The sequence below is a fragment of the Oncorhynchus kisutch genome, linkage group LG4, assembly GCF_002021735.2.
Source record: "Oncorhynchus kisutch isolate 150728-3 linkage group LG4, Okis_V2, whole genome shotgun sequence".
Taxonomy (NCBI): domain Eukaryota; kingdom Metazoa; phylum Chordata; class Actinopteri; order Salmoniformes; family Salmonidae; genus Oncorhynchus; species Oncorhynchus kisutch.
In genome coordinates, this window is record NC_034177.2 from 62111549 (window position 1) to 62139374 (window position 27826).

The window sequence follows — 27826 nt, forward strand, 5'->3', positions numbered from 1 at the left end:
ATTATGTCGCATTACTGAGTTATCATTTATTGTTGATTGTTGATCTGCATGACATGTAAACAAACATAATGGCACTGGATATTACATATACTGTACATCTTACTGTAGTCTATATCTCCCTGAAAACACCCTCAAAAATACCAATGAAAACAAGCTGGTTTCATTTCAACAATGTCATTTTGGCAATTTTTCATAATGTGAAAACAACGGGAGTAAATTGAGGAAAGACTGAGGATAAATCTGTTGTTGTGTTCAGAGGAACCGGTCCTGCTTTCTCCCCCTGTCATCATGGCACTGGCTACTTCGTAATCTATGGCACTAATCCCCCCCATCCCCCCCGATAAAAAAGGGTCTCATTTTCCAGCCCATTACGCCACTGCTTAGCAGAAACAAAGCCTCTCTGCTCGCTTCACTGGAAGTGGGTTGTAAAGTACAGGAGCAGTTCATGACAACAATGGAGCATACACGGAAACAAGACTGAAGGGAGAAAAACAGACAACTTCTCAAGACTTCCAGATGGACAGGGACAGAGACAGAGGGAGAGGTGGAAAGCAGACCTGGGTTCAAATATGATTTGCCATCATTTAATGTGCTTGATTGAGCTTGCCTGATGCAATGGAACCAGTTGAACAGTTCTAAAATGGTAAACACTCCCATCTGGCACTCCAGGCAGACTGAAGCAAATGCTCAAAGTATTTGAACCCAGGTCTCGTGGAGAGCCTGCTGGCTTTTCAACTCATAAGGCTGGAAAATGCCAGTCAGAGACTAATTGGAATGTTTTATAGAAAGCTACAGTATAAAGCTAGGGTACAGAATTATTAGCATTTTGGTGATTGATATGAAACACATGGCTTCCTAATGCATGGGGATAACTGCTAGCTAAACAGTACTTACATTCCATGGATTTTTTTTTTCATTTGACTGTTTACTTTCTTTGTTATCTATTATTCTACAGTCACTTCCTACTTGAGCAGAGCTGAGTTTAGCGAACCATTGGGCTTTCACATTTCACATTCTCAAAACACTGACATCTTGAATGCCAACATGAGGTCAGGCATGTTTTAGGCTACCTTGTTGCACTGTAGTTGACCTTTGACCTTGTCATTTAGTCTTCACCTGAAGAGGTCCTTGTTTTTGGTCTGGTTAGAGCACCCACCTGAAGTCCCTTGTTTTTGGTCTGGTTAGAGCACCCACCTGAAGTCCCCCTTGTTGCTGTTGATCCTGTCTGCTGAGCAGTAGGGTGCTGACGTCTCCAACACAAGGATCTCCATCTGTCTGGACCTGTTGCCACGGGAACTGGTCACCTGGCACTCCCAGATGCCAGACAGGCTGTGGTTGATGTTGGAGAGGACGACCTCGCTGGAGGAAAGAAGAAGGCAGATCTACTGCATGAGTTTCCGTGTGTGTGTGTGTGTGTGTGTGTGTGTGTGTGTGTGTGTGTGTGTATGCGTGCGTGCAACCACACAAGAACTACTCAATTCAAGAAACACTTAGAATTGTGAAACTTAAAATAGTGCTGTTACAATGACATAGAGCTGTGGTGTTACATGCTTTGGTGATTGGTATTTGGAGCATGTCTCCTTTGTAAGAAGGATTTCTATTTAAATGGCACGTCCCTGGTTATATATAGAATACATACATGACAATGACAACAGATTATAAAGTATTGTGAGGCCAAAAGCGCTATCTCCATAGAAATACTGTATTTCTCAGCACAAAGCCAAATGTATTTTTTATTACTAATGCATAATAATTACCATAAAATCCACATTTCCATGTGGCACCTCAGAAAATTGACTGATTTGCTCCACAATTTCATTGAGCAGCGTTCTGTTTTGAGCTGGGGAAAAAACTGCAGCGGTTTCCCAAAAAAACCACGACTTTTCAAATTCAACTTAGGAACAATACTATGCCATGGGTGTTTGACAGTTGACATTCAAATTATAAGTGACAGGCAAGAGAAGGCACTTAAATCTTCCACAGTAGAAATGATTAGTTGCTGAGTGCACTCTGATGTGCCAGAGAATAATCCTTGACAGTGCCTCTGAACAGAGGATGTGCAGGAAATATTTATTCAGCGACATGAAATATAGTTCCCTGTGGCTTTTTTCTCCAATACCCTCAAATTACTCATCTTACTTGTCTCTTGCTGTTGTGTTTCTTTGAATTCTTTCAGTACCGTAGCTCTGAATCCCATAGACACGACAACACTAAAATGTTGAAAACCTTTACCCTTTTCACACTATCGTGCTGATCCGAACCCAACTGTGCTGGCTTGGACATCTTCTTTAAAATGTTCCTTTTCAGCATGGTTCAGCAAGCATGGTGGATGGATGTGTACCCCGGCCAGCTTAGTACAGTTTGGCTCGGGTCAGTTTGGCTCAGTAGTGTGAAAAGGTCTCTAGATTCTAATCTACAGCTTGGTGGCTTTCAAAGTCTCGTATCTTCACATGATGGCAAAGAACATAAAAGTAAAGAGCTGAACACTGTTCTAATTCCCTGAATCAACTTTTCTCAATGACTTTGCCTCAATGACACTCTCCGCGAGGAAATAAATAATGAAACACCGATTGGTTCAATCTCTGCATTTTGCTCACCACTCATTTCTGCTTGGGATTCCAAAGGGCTCCAAATTCAATTTTGAACTCTTCTTGACTGAGATGATGGCATCCTGTGTGGAGTGGTAGAATGGAGGGGGAGTCGAGAGCTGTGAACCCCTGGGTGTTTCGCAGCGCTTTTAGCTAATCAAAGGGAGACCATCACGCCCTTCCAGATGTTTGGTTGGTGCGTAAAACATGTCAATTCAGATAAGCAGAAAACTGTGTTGGGTCCGCAACTCAGAAAGATGTCACATAAAGCTTACTTCGTTAGGGATAGCGTACACAGGCATTTACCTGATGCAGTGATACTAATAACACATTTGAAAAATTAAGCAAACTTTACGAGGCATCTTTTAAGTGTGCAGCCATCACACATTTTTTTTTTGCAGGGCTGTTAGCTAAAAGTTTTAAACACTGATCGTGATTTCATCGGCTGGAGCAGAGACAAGAACCTGAGAGGCTTTAGGGATTTGAGTAAAAGCTTCCTCTGAAGTACAGTATGCTTTACCCTGCAAGCAAACATCTTATGAATGACCTAGGCTACCTCTGTACCCTTTACCACTGAGCAAAACATCCGTCTAGGTCGAGATAGATGTAGACATCTAGCTAGATTAGGGTTGCAAAACCACCGGTAATTTACCAAGTTACCGGAATGTTCAGCAATTTAGGCAATTAACAGGTAATCTATGACAATCTACGGTAACTTTGGTAATTTGTACTTGAATAAAAAAAAATGTATTAATCATATTTTCTTAATCTTTACACCGGTGTTCATTAATTTCTAGTAGATAGAACATATGGCTCAAGAGAAAATAGCCTAATTAACTCTGCAACTACTTCAACTATTTACTTTTTTTCAGAACTGCCACCACAAAAAACATTTACAACAAAGACATATTGACATAGTAAAATAAATAAGAGTGTACAAACATGAAGGATATTTCATGCTGAAACTCTCATATTAAACACGAACTGTATTCACTAAATGTATGGGTTATATTTAGGATAATATTTTAGCGTTGTCATTAAATGGTTTATTTCAAAGTCATCTTATTTGATTGTTTTATATATTTTGCATGTCTTGAAATATTCTGGAAGTTTACTGGTAAACTTATAAAGTTAACAGTGTTATACTCTCCCTTTGTAACCCTAACATAGATTAATTATTCGTTCCTCTTCCTTCGCATAGCTCCCGTAGCAATGCCCTATTGACAATTATACCACACACTACATCAGCGGGACTGATAAAGTGAGCACTGTGTGAGTCAAATCCAGTGCAGTGATGTTGAGTAATCCTATGATAGCATGGGCAACCCAGTGTTGCTGCTGCTGCTGCTACTGCCTCGGTTGTCTCCAACACCACAGGCAAATATAGAGCACAGCTCTCACCGCCCTAGAACAGCAGCGTTTCTTCCAAGGGACACAACCACAAAGTAGTGTATCAACTCTCCAGTCAGATCCTAAATAGAAACCCTCTGAGCTTAATCCAATATTAGCCAGTCTGATGTCTCCATGCAAGCAGCCTGCTTGTCTTTCATTTCTAGGAAAGAGAAAACAGGAGAAGAAAGCCTTGGAACATATTATGATGATGATGACATGATGATGAGTACTTAAAGATTTGACGATGGCAAAGATGACAATTCATTGATGACAATAATGAAATAAAGTAATACAATCCATGTAAATGTAACTGCAGAGAAAGTGTGTGTGTGTGTGTGTGTGTGTGTGTGTGTGTGTGTGTGTGTGTGTGTGTGTGTGTGTGTGTTCATTAAGATTAGGATTAAACTAGGATTTCTTTCCTAATAATAATGTAAAATTAATATCTGTACAGAAAGACTCATGTGAAGGCCAAATTACTGAGGAGGAACTGCTTGAGGCAATTGGGGCCTTTAAGGATGGGAAAACTCCAGGGCTGGATGACATACCAGTGGATGTATACAACCCTTTTTTTGGTATACTCAAAGGACCATTTATTGGCTTGTTTTAATCACTCCTATATAAATGGTAGATTATCAGACACGCAACAAGAAGGAGGTCTGATATCATTATTACTGAAACAGGATCCAAGTGGTATATATAAAGATCCAGTCCATTTAAAAAATTGGAGACCTCTTACACTTCAGTGTTGTGATGCAAAAATCCTAGCGAAATGCTTGGCACATAGAATTTAAAAAGTATTGTCAGATATTATTCATCCTAATCAGACAGTTTTTTTTACATGGACGATACATTGGAGATAATACACTGCTCAAAAAAATAAAGGGAACACTTAAACAACACAATGTAACTCCAAGTCAATCACACTTCTGTGAAATCAAACTGTCCACTTAGGAAGCAACACTGATTGACAATACATTTCACATGCTGTTGTGCAAATGGAATAGACAACAGATGGAAATTATAGGCAATTACCAAGACATCCCCAAAAAAGGAGTGGTTCTACAGGTGGTGACAGTAGACCACTACTGAAAGAGCTGCTTCCTGTGCTTGACCCTCCTATGTTGAACATAATAAACAGCTCTCTATCCACCGGATGTGTACCAAACTCACTAAAAGTGGCAGTAATAAAGCCTCTCTTGAAAAAGCCAAACCTTGACCCAGAAAATATAAAAAACTATCGGCCTATATCGAATCTTCAAAACCTCTCAAAAATTTTAGAAAAGGATGTTGCGCAGCAACTCACTGCCTTCCTGAAGACAAACAATGTATACGAAATGCTTCAGTCTGGTTTTAGACCCCATCATAGCACTGAGACTGCACTTGTGAAGGTGGTAAATGACCTTTTAATGGCATCAGACCGAGGCTCTGCATCTGTCCTCGTGCTCCTAGACCTTAGTGCTGCTTTTGATACCATCGATCACCACATTCTTTTGGAGAGATTGGAAAGCCAAATTGGTCTACACGGACAAGTTCTGGCCTGGTTTAGATCTTATCTGTCGGAAAGATATCAGTTTGTCTCTGTGAATGGTTTGTCCTCTGACAAATCAACTGTAAATTCCGGTGTTCCTCAAGGTTCCATTTTAGGACCACTATTGTTTTCACTATATATTTTACCTCTTGGGGATGTCATTCGAAAACATAATGTTAACTTTCACTGCTATGCGGATGACACACAGCTGTACATTTCAATGAACCATGGTGAAGCCCCAAAATTTTCCTCGCTAGAAGCATGTGTTTCAGACATAAGGAAGTGGATGGCTGCAAACGTTCTACTTTTAAACTCGGACAAAACAGAGATGCTTGTTCTAGGTCCCAAGAAACAAAGAGATCTTCTGTTGAATCTGACAATTAATCTTAATGGTTGTACAGTCGTCTCAAATAAAACTGTGAAGGACCTCGGCGTTACTCTGGACCCTGATCTCTCTTTTGAAGAACATATCAAGACCATTTCAAGGACAGCTTTTTTCCATCTACATAACATTGCAAAAATCAGAAACTTTCTGTCCAAAAATGATGCAGAAAAATGAATCCATGCTTTTGTTACTTCTAGGTTCGACTACTGCAATGCTCTACTTTCCGGCTACCCGGATAAAGCACTAAATAAACTTCAGTTAGTGCTAAATACGGCTGCAAGAATCCTGACTAGAACCAACAAATTTGATCATATTACTCCAGTGCTAGCCTCCCTACACTGGCTGATTTCATTTAATTTTTACTGCTAACCTACAAAGCATTACATGGGCTTGCTCCTACCTATCTCTCTGATTTGGTCCTGCCATACATACCTACACGTACGCTACGGTCACAAAACGCAGGCCTCCTAATTGTCCCTAGAATTTCTAAGCAAACAGCTGGAGGCAGGGCTTTCTCCTATAGAGCTCCATTTTTATGGAACGGTCTGCCTACCCATGTCAGAGACGCAAACTCGGTCTCAACCTTTAAGTCTTTATTGAAGACTCATCTCTTCAGTGGGTCATATGATTGAGTGTAGTCTGGCCCAGGAGTGGGAAGGTGAACGGAAAGGCTCTGGAGCAACGAACCGCCCTTGCTGTCTCTGCCTGGCCGGTTCCCCTCTTTCCCCACTGGGATTTTCTGCCTCTAACCCTATTACAGGGGCTGAGTCACTGGCTTACTGGGGCTCTCTCATACCGTCCCTGGGAGGGGTGCATCACCTGAGTGGGTTGAGTCACTGATGTGATCATTCTGTCTGGGTTGGCGCCCCCCCTTGGGTTGTGCCGTGGCGGAGATCTTTGTGGGCTATACTCAGCCTTGTCTCAGGATGGTAAGTTGGTGGTTGAAGATATCCCTCTAGTGGTGTGGGGGCTGTGCTTTGGCAAAGTGGGTGGGGTTATATCCTTCCTGTTTGGGTGTCCTCGGATGGGGCCACAGTGTCTCCTGACCCCTCCTGTCTCAGCCTCCAGTATTTATGCTGCAGTAGTTTATGTGTCGGGGGGCTAGGTTCAGTTTGTTATATCTGGAGTACTTCTCCTGTCCTATTCGGTGTCCTGTGTGAATTTAAGTGTGCTCTCTCTAATTCTCTCTTTCTCTCTTTTTTTCTCCCTCTCGGAGGACCTGAGCCCTAGGACCATGCCTCAGGACTACCTGACATGATGACTCCTTGCTGTCCCCAGTCCACCTGGCCATGCTGCTGCTCCAGTTTCAACTGTTCTGCCTTATTATTATTGGACCATGCTGGTCATTTATGAACATTTGAACATCTTGGCCATGTTCTGTTATAATCTCCACCCGGCACAGCCAGAAGAGGACTGGCCACCCCACATAGCCTGGTTCCTCTCTAGGTTTCTTCCTAGGTATTGGCCTTTCTAGGGAGTTTTTCCTAGCCACCGTGCTTCTACACCTGCATTGCTTGCTGTTTGGGGTTTTACGCTGGGTTTCTGTACAGCACTTTGAGATATCAGCTGATGTACGAAGGGCTATATAAATGCATTTGATTTGATTTGATTTGACAACTTCTCAGTTCCTATCCTTCCTGGCTGATGTTTTGGTCACTTTTGAATGCTGGCGGTGCTTTCACTCTAGTGGTAGCATGAGAAGGAGTCTACAACCCACACAAGTGGCTCAGGTAGTGCAGCTCATCCAGGATGGCACATCAATGCGAGCTGTGGCAAGAAGGTTTGCTGTGTCTGTCAGCGTATTGTCCAGAGCATGGAGGCGCTACCAGGAGACAGGCCAGTACATCAGGAGATGTGGAGGAGGCCGTAGGAGGGCAACAACCCAGCAGCAGGACCGCTACCTCCGCCTTTATGCAAGGAGGAGCACTGCCAGAGCCCTGCAAAATGACCTCCAGCAGGCCACAAATGTGCATGTGTCTGCTCAAACGGTCAGAAACAGACTTACAGCCCAACACCGTGCAGGACGTTTGGCATTTACCAGAGAACACCAAGATTGGCAAATTCGCCACTGGCGCCCTGTGCTCTTCACAGATGAAAGCAGGTTCACGTTCAGCAACGTTCTGCTGCCTGCAACATTCTCCAGCATGACCGGTTTGGCGGTGAGTCAGTCGTGGTGTGGGGTGGCATTTCTTTGGGGGGCCGCACAGCCCTCCATGTGCTCGTCAGAGGTAGCCTGACAGGCATTAGGTACCGAGATGAGATCCTCAGACCCCTTGTGAGACCATATGCTGGTGCGGTTGGCCCTGGGTTCCTCCTAATGCAAGACAATGTTATACCTCATGTGGCTGGAGTGTGTCAGCAGTTCCTGCAAGAGGAAGGCATTGATACTATGGACTGGCCTGCCTGTTCCCCAGACCTGAATCCAATTGAGCACATCTGGGACATCATGTCTCGCTCCATCCACCAACGCCACGTTGCACCACAGACTGTACAGGAGTTGGCGGATGCTTTAGTCCAGGTCTGGGAGGAGGTCCCTCAGGAGACCATCCGCCACCTCATCAGGAGCATGCCCAGGCATTGTAGGGAGGTCATATAGGCATGTGGAGGCCACACACACTACTGAGCATCATTTTGACTTGTTTTAAGGACATTACATCAAAGTTGGATCAGCCTGTAGTGTGGTTTTCCACTTTAATTTTGAGTGTCACTCCAAATCCAGACCTCCATGGGTTGATAAATTTGATTTCCATTGATAATTTTTGTTTGATTTTGTTGTCAGCACATTCAACTATGTAAAGAAAAAAGTATTTAATAAGAATATTTCATTCATTCAGATCTAGGATGTGTTATTTTAGTGTTCCCTTTATTTTTTTGAGCAGTGTATAAGACAAGTACTGGAAACAATAGAACACAATGAAATATCGGGGACACCAGGCCTGGTTTTCATAGCTGAATTTGAAAAGGCTTTTGATGAAGTACAACTGGAGTTTATATATAAATACCTAGAATATTTCAATTTTGGGGAATCTCTTATAAAATGGGTTAAGGTTATGTATAGTAACCCTAGGTGTAAAATAATAAATAATGGCTACATCCCAGAAAGTTTTAAACTATCTAGAGGAGTAAAACAAGGTTGTCCACTATCGGCATATCTATTTATTATTGCCATCAAAATGTTAGCTGCTAAAATCAGAACAAAGAATAATATTAAGGGATTAGAAATCCGTGGCTTAAAAACTAAGGTGTCATTGTACGCTGATGATTCATGTTTTCTTTTAAAACCACAATTGGAGTCTCTCCATGGCCTCTTAGAGGATCTAGATACTTTTGCTATCCTCTCTGGATTAAAACCAAATTATGATAAATGTACCATATTACGTATTGGATCACAAAAAAAATGCACATTTTACATTACCATGTAGTTGACCAATTAAATGGTCTGACGGAGATGTGGACATACTCGGTATACAAATCCCAAAAGAAAGAAATGATCTCACGCCAATACATTTTTATAGAAAGTTAGCAAAAATAGATAAGATCTTGCTACCATGGAAAGGAAAATACCTGTCTATTTGTGGAAAAATCACCCTGATTAACTCCATAGTTATATCACAGTTTACCTATTTGCTTATGGTTTTGCCTACACCTAGTGACCTGCTTTTCGAATTATATGAACAAAAATATGCTATTTTATTTGGAACGGCAAGCCAGATAAAATTAAAAGGGCCTATTTATATAACGAATATGAATTTGGTGGGCAGAAATGATTAAATATTAAAGCATTCGACCTCTCACTAAAGGCATCAGTCATACAAAAGTTATACTTAAATCCAAACTGGTTCTCTAGTCAATTGCTACGAATGTCTCATCCAATATTCAGGAAGGACCTTTTCCCCTTTATTCAGATTACACCTGCTCACTTTCGGTTGTTTGAAAAGGAAATAATCTCCAAAATATCTTAATTTTTTTAAACAAGCCTTAGAAAGTTGGTTGCAATTTCAGTTTGATCCACCTGAAAGGACGGATCAAATAGTACAACAAATATTGCCCCTGTGCTCCCTGCCGCCCCTGTGCTCCCCGCCGCCCCTGTGCTCCCCGCCGCCCCTGTGCTCCCCGCCGCCCCTGTGCTCCCTGCCGCCCCTGTGCTCCCTGCCGCCCCTGTGCTCCCTGCTGCCCCTGTGCAAGTCTATGTGTGAGAGACTGAGACATGAATAGTGTGCAGAGAGGACAGTTACATCATTGGTGAACAGGCCAACCAGCACATACTGTACCATGGGAAATATATCTCACCCTCTTCTCCTCATCTCATCCTCTCCTCCTCTCCCTCTCCCAGCTCTTTCCCCCTCTCGGTCTCTACTCTCCCCCTCTCTTCCCCTCCCTCTTTCCTCCCTTCCTCTCCCCTTCTCCTCCCTACTGCCTAAGCAAGGCAAACTCACCGCTGAGGGCTTAAATAACAAAGTGGCAGCTAGATCGTAAACTCTTCCATATCTGTTCCACAGAGCTCAACTGAGACCCAGATAAACAGATTGCTGGAGCTGGACAAACTGTCAGTCAGCTTATGGGTGGTTTGATGATTTGATAGAAAATATTTTTTAGTAAGGTCATCCCCACACTAAATAATAACTATGAGGGAGCTGGGAGCTTGGAGCGCTAGGGCGAGACAGGGGCACAACACAAAGCAATGACCCAAATCCACACGTAACACTGCACTATTGTGGAGCTCTCTGCACCGAACGCTTCCCAAGGGCCTCATTAGGAACGTTTATGCTCCCACGCTGATGTTTAACTATTTGTTTTCATGATGCCTGCTTACAAGACAGTAAACTTTAAAAGTGTCCCCTCCTCAACAACAAACCAATATTCCAAAGCTCTGGCAATGCTCAGACATTTTACAAGAGGCTCAATGCCACAGAGTTGGTTTCCTACTTCCTCTAAGTAAGTGCATGGGTGCTTCCGATCATAAATTCAGTTTAACAGCTACAGTAGCTGTATACAAATAAACATAGGAAACAGAATAAAGATAACTTTCTGTATGGGGACCATAGTTAGCAAACACCATGGTGTAACACCACTAACTATTGGGACCATAGTTAGCAAACACACACGTGAATACACACACACACACGCGCATACAGACATACTGTACACACACTAGTGGTACACGGGTTGACTCATAACCCGCAGTCCACTCGATTCTGTGCTGCAAAAAAGAAAAACTAGGCAATTATAGCCTCATAACTGGACAGTGGGTACTTAGATTTTCTAAACTTTGTTTTGTTATAGTCTATTTATTTTCTAAACCTATTATTTATTTCATTAGATTTAATTCATATGCGGGTATAGGCTATTAACCGACACAGGCAGTCGACCTACAAGATGTCCATTTATTGTTTCACATTTTGTTTTGTTTCTGCAAAATGATAGGCCTAAGTAGGTTTGCAAAGCTACCGGTAATTTAGCAAAGTTACCGGAAAATGCATTCATTTTTGGTAATTCATTGTAATTTTGTTCATTTATAATTTAATAACTTTGTAAAAATGAATATTTAGTATAAATGTTTTATTACTGTGTCCATATTGTCCAGGAGTTTCTAGTGGATAGACCATATGGTTAAAAATAAAATAGCTTCATTAATCAACTGCCACCAGTTTGGTGACAAAACATGAACAACAAATACATAGTGATATAGTAAAATAAATAAAAGTGTGTAAAAAAATTAAGAATATTTAATGCTGAAAACATTATATTAAAGACCACTGGTACTCACTATATTTAGGATAATGTTTAACAGCTTTGTCATTTTAGCTGTAAAAAAAGAACAACAACATTATTTTACATGTGATAAGGACACCCTGAGGGCCAGAGATAATTACAGACACCTGTGATAATCTGAAGTACCCAAAAAGGCCACTAGTTGTCTTGTGATAAATTCTCCCCAAAACTTTAAAGTTACCAAAATTATGGTAGCTTACTGGTAAACTTAAAAAATGATCAGTAATATACCTCCCTTTGCAAGCTTAATCCTAAGGCTTTTCAAATTAATAGGCTTAAATGCTCAAGAAAAATATAATAAAATAAAAAAGCCTAATTGTAGAGCGCTTTTTCACAAAAGCAGGCGTAAGGTGTCAATTTAAGCTATTGTTTGATATTTGTTTGAACAAAAACATTAGGTTACTCTTCAATAGTACCAAATATTCATATAAATGTTGAAGCAAATCATCCTTGTTCAATAAATGTTCAAGAGAAAACTATATTGTGAAAATGTATTCACAATAAAGGGAAGTACATATTCAAAAGCAGTGTGTGCATTCATTGAGTTATTGAGCTTGTTTTGGCTGATTTAATTTACAGATGAAAACAATTGGCTTCCTTCCACTTGGAAAGCACTTTTTATTGACGCAGAAGAGCTAATCCATGCATACATTTTCTCCAGAATCGATTATAGCAATGCTGTACTTGGGGGCCTGCATGCAATCTGACGCAAACAAAGAAGTCCTCCCACATCCCCCCATCCTTGCTGATCTCTTTTGGCTACCTGTTCCTCAAATAAATTACTCTAAGGACTTCTGAGTGGCACAGCGGTCTAAGGCAGCGCAGTGCTAGCTGTGTCACTACAGATCCAGGTTCGATTCCAGGCTATGTTGCAGCCTGCTGATCGGGAGACCCATGAGGCGGCGCACAATTGGCCCAGCGTCATCCGGGTAAGGGGAGGGTTTGGCCGGCTGGGATGTCCTTGTCCTATTGCGCTCTAGTGACTCCTGTGACACATTGATGCGACTGGGTTAAGTGGGCATTGTGGCTCTTGACCTTTGCCTCTCCTGAGTCCACACAGGAGTAGCAGCAATGGGACAAGACTGTACCATCAATTGGATACCATGAAAAAGGGGTAAAAAAAACAATTATCCTCCTCGCCTACCTGTCAGACTTACTCTCCCCCTATGAACCTCCACGCACCCTATGTTCAAGTGATGACAAACTTCTCCATGCTCCCAGGACCAGGCGTGCACAATGGGGGATTGTACCTTTTCTTCCAACGCACCACACCTATGGAACTTCATTCCAGATCATCTCAGGGCTGATCAGACTGTTGAAGCATTTAAAGCAGGCCTTAAGACTCCTCCCTATCGCCTGGCCTACCCTTCCTCCTAGACTTTGATTGTAGCTTTCATGATATGGTTAGATACATTTGAATGTAATTTCAGGCACTTTGAGATTATTCTTGTATTATGAAAAGCGCTTTACGAATTGTTGGGTTCTAGTTGGAAATACTTGCTATACTAGAAGTTAATGGTTACATGTATGAGGAATGTAGATGGTGGGGTCAATGGAGGTTGGATAAGAGCCATGGGCTTACTAAATAAAGGGAAAGGCAATCACATGGTTGCAGTCACTGATAAGGGTGGATAGCTGCGGAGTTAGTGAGGAATGTGGGCCGAGGTCAGGTCAGGTCAGGTTACATGAAGGGAGAAGGAACAGTTTATTACCCACATCCCTTAACATCCTGCCTAGCAACAAAGATGTAGTGTTTAGAGAAAAGGAGGAGATTCTGACTAAAGAGGCGTATAAATACTTGTACTGGTGGAAGCATGTCTTTGAGGCTGTTTGACCCAGAAGGTGAATAAACTTGGCTTGAGCTTGTTCTAGTTGTCCATTTTTACTCTGTTTAATAAATTATTACTATTATTACTATTATTGTACTGATCAACAACATTTGAGTGTATGCCTGGCTTAGGTGGAGCAGGCACGAAGCAGGCACGGTGCCCTCGTGCTATAAGGGGACATAGGCTGCGCTGATAGACAGACTTGAACCTTTCACAATCAGCAGACAACGTGAGACACATTTGATAGAATTCCCAAAAGTAACCAAAATTCTATTACCGAATCGTTTTTCATGTTCTAATATTGAAAAAGTACAAAAGTTGTGGTATACCATGCAACACAATAAAAACACATATACAGACACCACTGCAGGCCTATGTGATGATGAAACACTTTAATAGAGAAAGCTACATCTGGGTATGGATGGTCGCAGAGTGATTTGGGAAAAAATAACATATCCCTCCTGCAGCACCATAACAGAAGCAGCTATTATTTTAGAGAAATGTTGTTCTACCTCTCCTCTTTAACCATTCCATCCAGTATAGTGACCCCAGTTAGATTTACTTCATCCACTACAGACCGCCACAGTCATGTGTAAGAAGGGCTATAAAATCCTTCTATAAATGTATTTATATATATCAACATTTTTATTTCACCTTTATTTAACCAGGTAGGCTAGTTGAGAACAAGTTCTCATTTACAACTGTGATAAAGCAGATAAAGCATAGCAGTGTGACAAAGACAACAACACAGAGTTACACATGGGGTAAACAAACGTACAGTCAATAACACAGTAGAAAAAGTCTATGTACAGTGTGTGCAAATGTAGTAAGATTAGGGAGGTAAAGGCAATAAATAGGCCCTAGAGGTGAAATATTTACAATTTAGCAGTAACACTGGAGTGGTAGATGTGCAGATGATGATGTGCAAGTAGAGATACTGGGGTGCAAAAGAGCAACAACAAAAAATATAACAATATAGGGATGAGGCAGTTGGGTGTGCTATTTACAGATGGGCTGTGTACAGGTACAGTGATAGTTAAGCTGCTCTGACAGCTGATGCTTAAAGTTAGAGAGGGCGATATAAGTCTCCAGCTTCAGTGATTTTTGAAATTTGTTTCAGTCATTGGCAGCAGACAACTGGAAGGAAAGGCGGCCAAAAGAGGTGTTGGCTTTGGGGATGACCAGTGAAATATACCTACTGGAGCGCGTGCTATGGGTGGTAGGTTTTGCTATGGTGACCAGTGAGCTGAGATAAGGCGGGGCTTTAAATAGCAATACTTATAGATGACCTGGAGCCAGTGGGTTCGGCGACAAATATGCAGCGAGGGCCAGCCAACGAGAGCAGACAGGTCACAGTGGAGGGTGGTATATGGGGCTTTGGTGACAAAACGGATGGTACTGTGATAGACTACATGAAATTTGCTGAGCAGAGTGTTGGAGGCCATTTGTAAATGACTTCGCTGAAGTCAATAATCGGTAGCATAGTCAGTTTTACCAGGGTGTGTTTGGCAGCATGAGTGAAGGGGGCTTTGTTGCGAAATAGGAAGTCGATTCTAGATTTAATTTTGGATTGGAGATGCTCCATGTGAGTCTGGAAGGAGAGTTTACAGTCTAACCAGACACCCAGGTATTTGTAGTTATCCACATATTCTAAGTCAGAACCGTCCAGAGTAGTGATGCTAGTCGGGCGGGCGGGTGCGGGCAGCAATCGGTTGAAAAGCATGCATTTAGTTTTAGTAGCATTTAAAAGCAGTTGGAGGCCATGGGAAATGTGTTGTATGACATTGAAGTTCATTTGGAGGTTTGTTAATAACCTCTCTAGGGTACGTGGGACGGTAGCGTCCCACCTGGCCAAAATCCAGTGAAATTGCAGAGTGCGAAATTCAAACTACAGAATTGTAAATATTTAACATTCTTGAAAATACACATTAAATTTAAGCTCGACTTCTTGTTAATCCAGCCACGGTGTCAGATTTCAAAAAGACTTTACGGCGAAAGCAAATCATGCGATTATCTGAGGATAGCACCCCATGAAACAAACACAGACAATCATATTTCATCCCGCCAGGCGCGACACAAAACTCAGAAATAACTATATAATTCATGCCTTACCTTTGAAGAGCTTCTTCTGTTGGCACTCCGATATGTCCCATAAACATTACAAATGGTCCTTTTGTTCGATTAATTCCATCATTATATCTCCAAAATGTCCATTTATTTGGCGCGTTTGATCCAGAATAACACTGGTTCCAACTCGTGCAACATGACTTCAAAATACCTAATATTTCAAACAACTTTCCTCATACAACTTTAGGTATTTTTTAACGTAAATAATCGATACAATTTAAGACGGGATAAACTGCGTTCAATACAGGACGAAAACTAAGTGGAGTGAGCTTTCAGGTCACGTGCCCTAACCACGAACAGTACACTAGACTCGACCCTCGTTCTGAACAGGGCTACTTCTTCATTTCTCAAAGGAAAAACATCAAACAATTTCTAAAGACTGTTGACATCCAGGGGAAGCGATAGGAACTGTAAGCAAGTGCCTTAGAAATCTACATCCCCACAGAAAACTCATTGAAAAGAGAGTGACCTCAAAAAAACAATTTCCTGGATGGTTTGTCCTCGGGGTTTCGCCTGCCAAATAAGTTCTGTTATACTCACATACATCATTCAAACAGTTCTAGAAACTTCAGAGTGCTTTCTATCAAATACTACAAATTATCTGCATATCCTAGCTTCTAGGCCTGAGTAGCAGGCAGTTTACTTTGGGCACCTCAGTCATCCAAACTTCTGAATACTGCGCCCTACCCCGAATAAGTTTTAACACAGTGTCCAAATGTATACAGAATGGTGTCGTCTAAGTAGAGTTGGATCAGAGAATCACCAGCAGTAAGAGCGACATCATTGATATATACAGAGAAAAGAGTAAGCCAGAGAATTGAACCCTGTGGCACTCCCATGGAGACTGACAGATTCTGGACAACAGGTTCTCCGATTTGACGCACTGAACTCTATCTGAGAAGTAGTTGGTGAACCAGATGAGGCAGTCATTTGAAAAACCAAGGCTATTGACTCTGCCGATAAGAATGCGGTGATTGAGAGTCGAAAGCCTTGGCCAGGTTGATGAAGACGGCTGCACAGTACTGTCTTTTATCGATGGCAGTTACAGTGCCTCAGAGGTCCGTTAAAAGCGCAGAGAGCATCATGAAGTCCAAGGAACACACCAGGCAGGTCCGAGATACTGTTGTGAAGAAGTTTAAAGGTGGATTTGGATACAAAAAGATTTCCCAAGCTTTAAACATCCCAAGGAGCACTGTGCAAGCGATAATATTGAAATGGAAGGAGTATCAGACCACTGCAAATCTACCAAGACCTGGCCGTCCCTCTAAACTTTCAGCTCATACAAGGAGAAGACTGATCAGAGATGCAGCCAAGAGGCCCATGATCACTCTGGATGAACTGCAGAGATCTACAGCTGAGGTGGGAGACTCTGTCCATAGGACAACAATCAGTCGTATATTGCACAAATCTGGCCTTTATGGAAGAGTGGCAAGAAGAAAGCCATTTCTTAAAGATATCCATAAAAAGTGTCGTTTAAAGTTTGCCACAAGCCACCTGGGAGACACACCAAACATGTGGAAGAAGGTGCTCTGGTCAGATGAAACCAAAATTGAACTTTTTGGCAACAATGCAAAACGTTATGTTTGGTGTAAAAGCAATACAGCTCATTACCCTGAACACACCATCCCCACTGTCAAACATGGTGGTGGCAGCATCATGGTTTGGGCCTGCTTTTCTTCAGCAGGGACAGGGAAGAGGACCATTCTGGAAGAAAACCTGATGGAGTCTGCAAAAGACCTGAGACTTGGACGGAGATTTGTCTTCCAACAAGATAATGATCCAAAACATAAAGCAAAATCTACAATGGAATGGTTCAAAAATAAACATATCCAGGTGTTAGAATGGCCAAGTCAAAGTCCAGACCTGAATCCAATCGAGAATCTGGGGAAGAACTGAAAACTGCTGTTCACAAATGCTCTCCATCCAACCTCACTGAGCTCGAGCTGTTTTGCAAGGAGGAATGGGAAAAAAATCTCTTGATGTGCAAAACTGATAGAGACATACCCCAAGTGACTTACAGCTGTAATCGCAGCAAAAGGTGGCGCTACAAAGTATTAATTTAAGGGGGCTGAATAATTTTGCACGCCCAATTTTTCAGTTTTTGATTTGTTAAAAAAGTTTGAAATATCCAATAAATGTCGTTCCACTTCATGATTGTGTCCCACAATTGATTCTTCACAAAAAAATACAGTTTTATATCTTTATGTTTGAAGCCTGAAATGTGGCAAAAGGTCGCAAAGTTCAAGGGGGCCGAATACTTTCGCAAGGCACTGTATATTGTTTAGGACCTTGAGCATAGCTGAGGTGCACCCATGACCAGCTCGGAAACCAGATTGCATAGTGGAGAAGGTACGGTGGGATTCGAAATGGTCGGTGATGTGTTTGTTAACTTGGCTTTCGAAGATTTTAGAAAGGCAGGGAAGGATGGATATAGGTCTATAACAGTTTGGGTCTAGAGTGTCTACCCCTTGAAGAGGGGGTGACCGCGGCAGCTTTCCAATCTTTGGGGATCTCAGACGATACAAAAGAGAGGTTGAACAGGCTAGTAATAGGGGTTGCAACAATTTCGGCAGATCATTTTAGAAAGAGAGGGTCCAGATTGTCTAGCCCAGCTGATTTGTAGGGATCCAGATGTTTCAGCTTTTTCAGAACATCAGCTGAAATCAAATCAAATCCAATTTTATTGGTCACATACACATGGTTAGCAGATGTTAATGCGAGCATAGCGAAATGCCTGTGCTTCTAGTTGACCGTGTAGTAATATCTAACAAGAAATCTAACAATTCCTAACAATTTCACAACTACCTTATACACAAGTGTAAAGGAATGAATAAGAATATGTACATATAAATATATGGATGAGAGATGGCCGAACGGCATAAGCAAGATGCAGTAGATGGTATAGAGTACAGTATATGCATATGAGATGAGTAATGTAGGGTATGTAAACATTATATAAAAAGTGGCATTGTTTAAAAGTGACTGTATTGTTAACGTGACTATGCATATATGATGAACAGAGAGTAGCAGAAGCGTAAAAAGAGGGGTTGGCGGGTGGTGGGACACAATGCAGATAGCCCGGTTAGCCAATGTGTGGGAGCACTGGTTGGTTGGGCCAAATTAGGTTGTATGTACATGAATGTATAGTTCAAGTGACTATGCATATATGATAAACAGAGAGTAGCAGCAGCGTAAAAGAGGGGTTGGGAGGGGGCACACAATGGAAATAGTCCAGGTAACCATTTGGTTACATGTTCAGGAGTCTTATGGCTTGGGGGTAAAAATTGTTGAGAAGCCTTTTTGTCCTAGACTTGGCACTCCGGTACCGCTTGCCATGTGGTAGTAGAGAGAACAGTCTATGACTAGGGTGGCTGGGGTCTTTGACAATTTTCAGGGCCTTCCTTTGACACCGCTTGGTGTAGAGGTCCTGGATGTCAGGCAGCTTTGCCCCAGTGATGTACTGGGCCGTACGCACTACCCTCTGAAGTGCCTTGCGGTCGGAGGCCGAGCAATTGCCGTACCAGGCAGTGATGCAACCGGTCAGGATGCTCTCGATGTTGCAGCTGTAGAACCCTTTGAGGATCTCAGGACCCATACCAAATCTTTTTAGTTTCCTGAGGTCATGCCCTCTTCACGACTGCCTTGGTGTGTTTGGACCATCCTAGTTTGTTGTTGATGTGGACACCAAGGAATTTGAAGCTCTCAACCTGCTCCATTACAGCTCCGTCGATGAGAATAGGGACGTGCTTGGTGCTCCTTTTCCTGTAGTCCACAATAATCTCCTTGGTCTTGGTTACGTTGAGGGATAGGTTGTTATTCTGGCACCACCCGGACAGTTTTATATCTTTATGTTTGAAGCCTGAAATGTGGCAAAAGGTCGCAAAGTTCAAGGGGGCCGAATACTTTCGCAAAGGCACTGTATATTGTTTAGGACCTTGAGCATAGCTGAGGTGCACCCATAACCAGCTCGGAAACCAGATTGCATAGTGGAGAAGGTACGGTGGGATTCGAAATGGTCGGTGATGTGTTTGTTAACTTGGCTTTCGAAGATTTTAGAAAGGCAGGGAAGGATGGATATAGGTCTATAACAGTTTGGGTCTAGAGTGTCTACCCCTTGAAGAGGGGGTGACCGCGGCAGCTTTCCAATCTTTGGGGATCTCAGACGATACAAAAGAGAGGTTGAACAGGCTAGTAATAGGGGTTGCAACAATTTCGGCAGATAATTTTAGAAAGAGAGGGTCCAGATTGTCTAGCCCAGCTGATTTGTAGGGATCCAGATGTTTCAGCTTTTTCAGAACATCAGCTGAAATCAAATCAAATCCAATTTTATTGGTCACATACACATGGTTAGCAGATGTTAATGCGAGCATAGCGAAATGCCTGTGCTTCTAGTTGACCGTGTAGTAATATCTAACAAGAAATCTAACAATTCCTAACAATTTCACAACTACCTTATACACAAGTGTAAAGGAATGAATAAGAATATGTACATATAAATATATGGATGAGAGATGGCCGAACGGCATAAGCAAGATGCAGTAGATGGTATAGAGTACAGTATATGCATATGAGATGAGTAATGTAGGGTATGTAAACATTATATAAAAAGTGGCATTGTTTAAAAGTGACTAGTGATACATTTATTACATTCAATTTTGTATTATTAAAATGGCTAGAGATTTGAGTCAGTATGTTGGCAGCAGCCACTCAATCAAATCAAATCAAGTTTATTTGTCACGTGCGCCGAATACAACAGGTGTAGTAGACCTTACAGTGAAATGCTTACTTACATGCTCTAACCAATAGTGCGAAGGGAAAATTAAGTATGTGTGTGTGTGTAGGTAAGTAAAGAAATAAAATAAGAGTAGCAAGGCTATATACAGACACCGGTTAGTCAGGCTTATTGGGGTAGTATGTACATGTAGGTATTGTTAACGTGACTATGCATATATGATGAACAGAGAGTAGCAGAAGCGTAAAAAGAGGGGTTGGCGGGTGGTGGGACACAATGCAGATAGCCCGGTTAGCCAATGTGTGGGAGCACTGGTTGGTTGGGCCAAATTAGGTTGTATGTACATGAATGTATAGTTCAAGTGACTATGCATATATGATAAACAGAGAGTAGCAGCAGCGTAAAAGAGGGGTTGGGAGGGGGCACACAATGGAAATAGTCCAGGTAACCATTTGGTTACATGTTCAGGAGTCTTATGGCTTGGGGGTAAAAATTGTTGAGAAGCCTTTTTGTCCTAGACTTGGCACTCCGGTACCGCTTGCCATGTGGTAGTAGAGAGAACAGTCTATGACTAGGGTGGCTGGGGTCTTTGACAATTTTCAGGGCCTTCCTTTGACACCGCTTGGTGTAGAGGTCCTGGATGTCAGGCAGCTTTGCCCCAGTGATGTACTGGGCCGTACGCACTACCCTCTGAAGTGCCTTGCGGTCGGAGGCCGAGCAATTGCCGTACCAGGCAGTGATGCAACCGGTCAGGATGCTCTCGATGTTGCAGCTGTAGAACCCTTTGAGGATCTCAGGACCCATACCAAATCTTTTTAGTTTCCTGAGGTCATGCCCTCTTCACGACTGCCTTGGTGTGTTTGGACCATCCTAGTTTGTTGTTGATGTGGACACCAAGGAATTTGAAGCTCTCAACCTGCTCCATTACAGCTCCGTCGATGAGAATAGGGACGTGCTTGGTGCTCCTTTTCCTGTAGTCCACAATAATCTCCTTGGTCTTGGTTACGTTGAGGGATAGGTTGTTATTCTGGCACCACCCGGACAGGTCTCTGGCCTACCACTGTTGTGTCGTCTGCAAACTTAATGATGGTGTTGGAGTCGTGCCTAGCCATGCAGTCGTGGGTAAACAGGGAGTACAGGAGGGGACTGAGTACGCACCCCTAGGGAGCTCCAGTGTTAAGGATCAGCGTGGCAGATGTGTTGCTACCTACCCTCACCACCTGGGGGCGGCCGTCAGGAAGTCCAGGATCCAGTTGCATAGGGAGGTGTTTAGTCCCAGGTTCCTTAGCTTAGTGATGAGCTTTGATGGTACTATGGTGTTGAACGCTGAGCTCTAGTCAATGAATAGCATTCTCACATAGGTGTTCCTTTGGTCCAGGTCTGAAAGGGCAGTGTGGAGTACAATAGAGATTGCATCATCTGTGGATCTGTTTGGGCGGTATGCAAATTGGAGTGGGTATAGGGTTTCTGGGATAATGGGATAATAGTGTTCATGTGTGCCATTACCAGCCTTTCAATGCACTTCATGGCTACGGACGTGAGTGCCACGGGTCTGTAGTCATTTGAAGACACCTGCCAGTTGGTCAGCACATGCCCGGAGCACACGTCCTGGTAATCCATCTGGCCCCACAGCCTTTTGAATGTTGACCTGTTTAAAGGTCTTACTCACGTCGGCTACGGAGAGCATGATAACACAGTCGTCCGGAACAGCTGATGCTCTCATGCATGCCTCAGTGTTGCTTGCCTCGAAGCGAGCATAGAAGTGATTTAACTCATCTGGTAGGCTCGTGTCACTGGGCAGCTCGCTGCTGTGCTTGCCTTTGTAGTCTGTAATAGTTTGCAAGCCCTGCCACATCCGACGAGCGTCGGAGCCGGTGTAGTATGATTCAATCTTAGCCCTGTATTGACGCTTTGCCTGTTTGATGGTTCGTCGCAGGGCATAGCGGGATTTCATATAAGCTTCTGGGTTAGAGTACCGCACCTTGAAAGCGTCAGCGCTACAATTTAGCTCAGTGCGAATGTTGCCTGTAATCCATCGCTTCTGGTTGGGGTATGTATGTACAGTCACTGTGGGGACGACGTCCTTAATGCACTTATTGATAAAGCCTGTGACTGATGTGGTGTATTCCTCAATGTCATCGGAATAATCCCGGAACATGTTCCGGTCTATGATATCCTGTTAAGGCTAGGGCAGAATACTGCCCCCGTTGGTGAAATGCGTGCCCATAGTAAACAGAAAAAAAATCTGTAAAAAATTGCTAATATATGCATATAATAAATATTATTGAATAGAAAACACTCTAAAGCTTCTAAAACCGTTTAAATTATGTCTGTAAGTAAAGCAGAACTCTCAGGGCACTCATTCTCCCAAACTCTCTCTTGTCATCCAAAAAGTTGGCCCAACTTTGACGTCATCGCCCCCACCCTTCCCAAGCACCTACGGTCCTGGGAACACTTCCTATGCCTTCAGCGCGGTGTCCGCTTTCAATGGGGCTTCTCATTGTGTGAATCGCGCGCTCACGAGATTAATGACGTACCGAATCCTTTCGGCCGCGCGAGAATACAGGTTACTCTCACGCGCAATCTGCGCCTGTGCTGTCTTTCTTTCAAGATTGATTAAACGATGCGTGTGTTTCTCTTTGTCCTGAGAATTGCGGTGAAGCTATATAGCATGCTAACGCTGTGTTCTGAACCAAGTTTGACAAGTTTAGTCGACATATAATATGTAATTTCGACGTTTTGGTGCGAACTAACTTTACTTTTTGGCTGCATTTCAACCGAAATATGTCGTGTTTGATAACCGAAAGACACAGACTTCAAAACTAAAGCTGTTTTTGGTAAGTATAAACCCTTCCAGGTCTTCTGATGGAAGAACAGCAAAGGTAAGGGAACAGTTATGTGTTAAATTTGGGTTTCTGTGGAGGAGCCAAAATGCTAATTCCTGAGCGCCGACTCACATTATAGCCTAGTGAACGAAATCTGTAAAGTTAAAAATAAATGTAACACAGCTGTTTTATTAAGAAGAAGTGTATCTTTCTAAGTATATGTAGAACATGTATATTTAGTCAACGTTTATGATGTGTATTTCTGTTATCTGGCAGAGTTACCATAATTTCTCCAGGCATTGTTGTAGCATTTTTTAGCCATGACCTTCTATGTAAACCGTGATTTATGGATATAATTAGCATATTATTGAAAAAAACATAAATGTACTGTATAACATGTCCTATTCCTGTCATCTGATGAAGACTTTCAAAAGGTTAGTGAATTATTTTACTTTTAATCCTGCTTTTGTGATTGCATCTATTGTTCTACAAAATGGCTATGTAAATTAGCCTATCTTTGGTGGTGGTTTGACATAAATATGTGCTATGTTTTCGCCGTAAAACATTTTAGAAATCTGACTTGGTGGCTAGATGAACAAGGTGTTTATCTTTCATTTGAGCTATTGGACTTGTTAATGTGTGGAGGTTAAATATTTCTAAGAATATTTTTTGCGTTCTGTGTGCTACTGTGTCAGTTGAGCAGTGGGGGGAGGTGCCCTAGCGGGACGTGTGGTGCCAAACCGGTCCTGTAGTTTAGCATCTGCTTCATCTGACCATTTTTTTTTATAGCCCAAGTCACTGATGCTTCCTGCTTTAATTTTAGCTTTAATTTTTGCTTGTAAGCAGAAATCAGGAGGATAGAGTTGTGGTTGGATTTACCAAATTGAGGGCGAGGGAGAGCTCTGTACGTGTGTGTGGAGTACAGGTGATCTAGAATTTTTGGCCCTCTGGTTGCACATTTAACATGTTGATGGAGATTTGGTAGAATGATTCAAGTTTCCCTTCATTTAAGTCTCTGGCCACTAGGAGCTCCGCCTCTGGGTGAGTGGTTTCCTGTTTGCTTATTTCCTTATACAGCTGGCTGAGTGCGGTCTTAGTGCCAGCATCTGTCTGTGGTGGAAAATAAACAGCCACGAAAAGTATAGCTGAGAACTCTTTCGGCAAGTAGTGTGGCCTGCAATTTATCATAATATGCTCTACTTCAGGTGAGCAAAATCTAGAGACTTCCTTAGATTTCATGCACCAGGTGTTGTTTACAAATATGCACAGACCGCCCACCCCCTGCTCTTACCGGAGTGTGCCGTTCTATCCTGACGGTGCAGCGTGTATCCCGCTAGCTGAATATCCATGTCGTCATTCAATCACGATTCTGTGAAACATAGGATATTACAGGTTTTAATGTCCCGTTGGTAAGATATTTGTGATCGTACCTCGTCTAGTTTATTGTCTAATGATTGCACGTTGGCGTGTAATATTGACGGTAACAGCAGCTTTCCTAGTTGCCTTCTGCGGGTGCGGACGAGGCATCCGGCTCTTCTTCCTCTGCGTCGCTTCTTTTTGCGAATAATTGGGATGTCTGGCCTGTGGGGTGTTTGGAGAATATCGTGTGAGTCGTGCTTGCTGCTGTTGTTGTTGTTGTTAAAATAATCTTTGTCTAATCCGAGGGGAGTGATCGCTGTCCTGACATCTAGAAGCTCTTTTCTGCCGTAAGATACGGTTGCAGAAACATTATGTACAAAATAATTTACAAATATCGCAAAAAAAAAACACATAATAGCACAATTGGTTGGGAGACCATAAAACGGCAGCCATCTCCCCGGGCACCAATGTTAGTGATGGCTGTTTAACAGTCTGATGGCCTTGAGATAGAAGCTGTTTTTCAGTCTCTCGGTCCCAGCTTTGATGCACCTGTACTGACCTCGCCTTCTGGATGATAGCGGAGTGAACAGGCAGTGGCTCAGGTGGTTGTTGTCCTTGATGATCTTTTTGGCCTTCCTGTGACATCGGGTGGTGTAGGTGTCCTGGAGGGCAGGTAGTTTGCCCCCGGTGATACGTTGTGCAAACCTCCCTACCCTCTGGAGAGCCTTACAGTTGTGGGCAAAGCAGTTGCCAGACTAGGCAGTGATACAGCCCGACAGGATGCTCTCGATTGTGCTTCTGTAAACTTTTGGGAGTGTTTTTGCCTCAGCCTCCTGAGGTTGAAGAGGTGCTGTTGGGCCTTCTTCACCACGCTGTCTGTGTGGGTGGACCATTTCAGTTTGTCCTTGAGTACACAGAGGACTTAAAACTTTCTACCTTCTCCACTACTGTCCCGTCGATGTGGATGGGGGCTGCTCCCTCTGTTGTTTCCTGAAGTCCACGATCATTTCCTTTGTTTTGGTGATGTTGAGTGTAAGGTTATTTTCCTGACACCACACTCCGAGGGAACTCAGCTCCTCCCTGTTGGCAGTCTCATCGTTGTTGATAATCAAGCCTACTACTGTGGTGTCGTCTGCAAACTTAATGATTGAGTTGGAGGTGTGCATGGCCACGCAGTCATGGGTAAACAGGGAGTACAGGAGAGGGCTGAGAACGCACCCTTGTGGGGCCCCAGTGTTGAGGATCAGCGGGGTGGATATGTTGTTTCCTACCCTTACCACCTGGGGACGGCCCGTCAGAAAGTCCAGGACCCAGTTTCACAGGACGGGGTCGAGACCCAGGGTCTCGAGCTTAATGACGAGTTTGGAGGGTACTATGGTGTTAAATGCTGAGCTGTAGTCGATGAACAGCATTCTTACATAGGTATTCTTCTTGTCCAGGTGGGTTAGGGCAGTGTGATTGAGATTACGTCATCTGTGGACCTATTGGGGCGGTAAGCAAATTGGAGTGGGTCTAGGGTGTCAGGTAGGGTGGAGGTGATATGATCCTTGACTAGTCTCTCAAAGCACTTCATGATGACGGAAGTGAGTGCTATGGGGCACTATAGTCGTTAGTCGTTTATCTCAGTTACCTTAGCTTTCTTGGGAACAGGAACAATGGTGGCCCTCTGTAAGCATGTAGGAACAGCAGACTGGGATAGGGATTGATTGAATATATCCGTAATATGTCCTGGATTTGGATGAAGGAGAAGCGGGGTGGGGATCTTGGGCAAGTTTCTGTGGTGGGTGCAGAGCTGTTGGCCAGGGTAGGGGTAGCCAGGTGGAAAGCATGGCCAGCCGCAGAAAAATATTGAAATGATCAATTATCGTTGATTTATTGGTGGTGGCGGTGTTTCCTAGCCTCAGTGTAGTAGGCAGCTGGGAGGAGGTGTTCTTGTTCTCCATACAGTGTTCCAAAACATTTTGGAATTAGTGCTACAGGATGCACATTTCTGTTTGACAAAGTTAGTTTTAGCTTTCCTAACTGACTGTGTACATTGGTTCCCTGAAAAGTTGCATATCGCGGGGGCTATTCGATACTAATGCAGTATGCCACAGGATGTTTGTGTGCTTGTCAAGGGCAGTCAAGTCTGGGGTGAACCAAGGGCTATATCTGTTCTTAGTTCTACATTTTTGGGATTGGGCATGCTTATTTAAGATAGTGAGGAAAGCACTTTTAAAGAGCAACCAGGCATCCTCTACAGACGGGATGAGGTCAATATCCTTCCAGGATACCCGGGCCAGGTTGATTAGAAAGGCCTGCTCGCTGAAGTGTCTAAGGGAGCATTTGACAGTGATGAGCGGTGACATGACCACAGGATATAGGGCCCAGGTAAGAACACTATTCATACAAGGATCTTCTGATTGAAAAATGTAGTTTAAAAGGGAGCTGTTTGTATATTTCTTTGCATGGTGTACATCGATAAAACATGTTGTGACAGTGTAAACCCACCAAAGTTTTTATGTGCAAAAATGTAATTCTCTGCTCTCTCAGTTTGCCACTATCTACAGTTTTGTCTATGTAATGCCATCAACTAACCTACTATCCCTCTGACAATCAGAATTTCAACTCCCTCTGGCCAGCTCAGAACATTCTTTCATGTGCTAGTTTAACCTAACTGCCTACCAATCAATTGATGAACTGGAAAGTACTAAGACAATTAACTCTTGTCTCCATGGCTACTGATGCCTGTGGAGAACACAGTGCCAGAAAAAGTCCAAGAGCCAATCAGCTTGAGGAGAGTTGTGAAGAAAAATCAAGGGATGAGGAGAAAGAAAAGTTAGGAATAGAAATGGGAGGAATTCAAAAGGTGAAAATGCGTGGAGTGGGAAAGAATGTGGTTGGGAGAAAATAAGAAAATGGGGAGCAGGGTGAGAAATAGAGAGAGGGAGAGAGAGAGAAGCAGATAGAGAGAAAGACAGAGAGAACGAGGCAGAGCTTTTCCTCTCTGTTCCCTGTCTGCAGCTAATGTTTATCCCAGGTCTTTCATTCAGCGGCAGATTAGGGTGATTAAAAATGGAGGGTATTAAGAAAGATACCTCCGAAGCTAGCTGCAGGGCTTTCAATTGTTTGATTAATGGGGCATGATTCACACACTGGTCCCATGTCCGCTGCTAGCAATAGTTACTGGGAATTTAGCCTGGCAACATTATTCAGTCTGCAGCAGCCTGGGCTATATATACAGTACCAGTCAAAAGTTTGGACACACCTACTCGTTCAAGTGTTTTTCTTTATTTTTTTACTATTTTCT

General features: G+C 42.9%; 1 protein-coding gene across 1 annotated transcript in view; it reads right to left on the minus strand.

Moving 5' to 3' along the window:
• The window catches only part of LOC116373038 (adhesion G protein-coupled receptor A3-like), a 70980-nt gene that overhangs the window by 8383 nt on the left and 34771 nt on the right, over window positions 1-27826 (minus strand). Inside the window, exon 6 of the mRNA XM_031821751.1 lies at window positions 1195-1359. Within this exon, the coding sequence (XP_031677611.1) occupies window positions 1195-1359 (165 nt within the window). The remainder of the gene's footprint in view (window positions 1-1194; window positions 1360-27826) is intronic.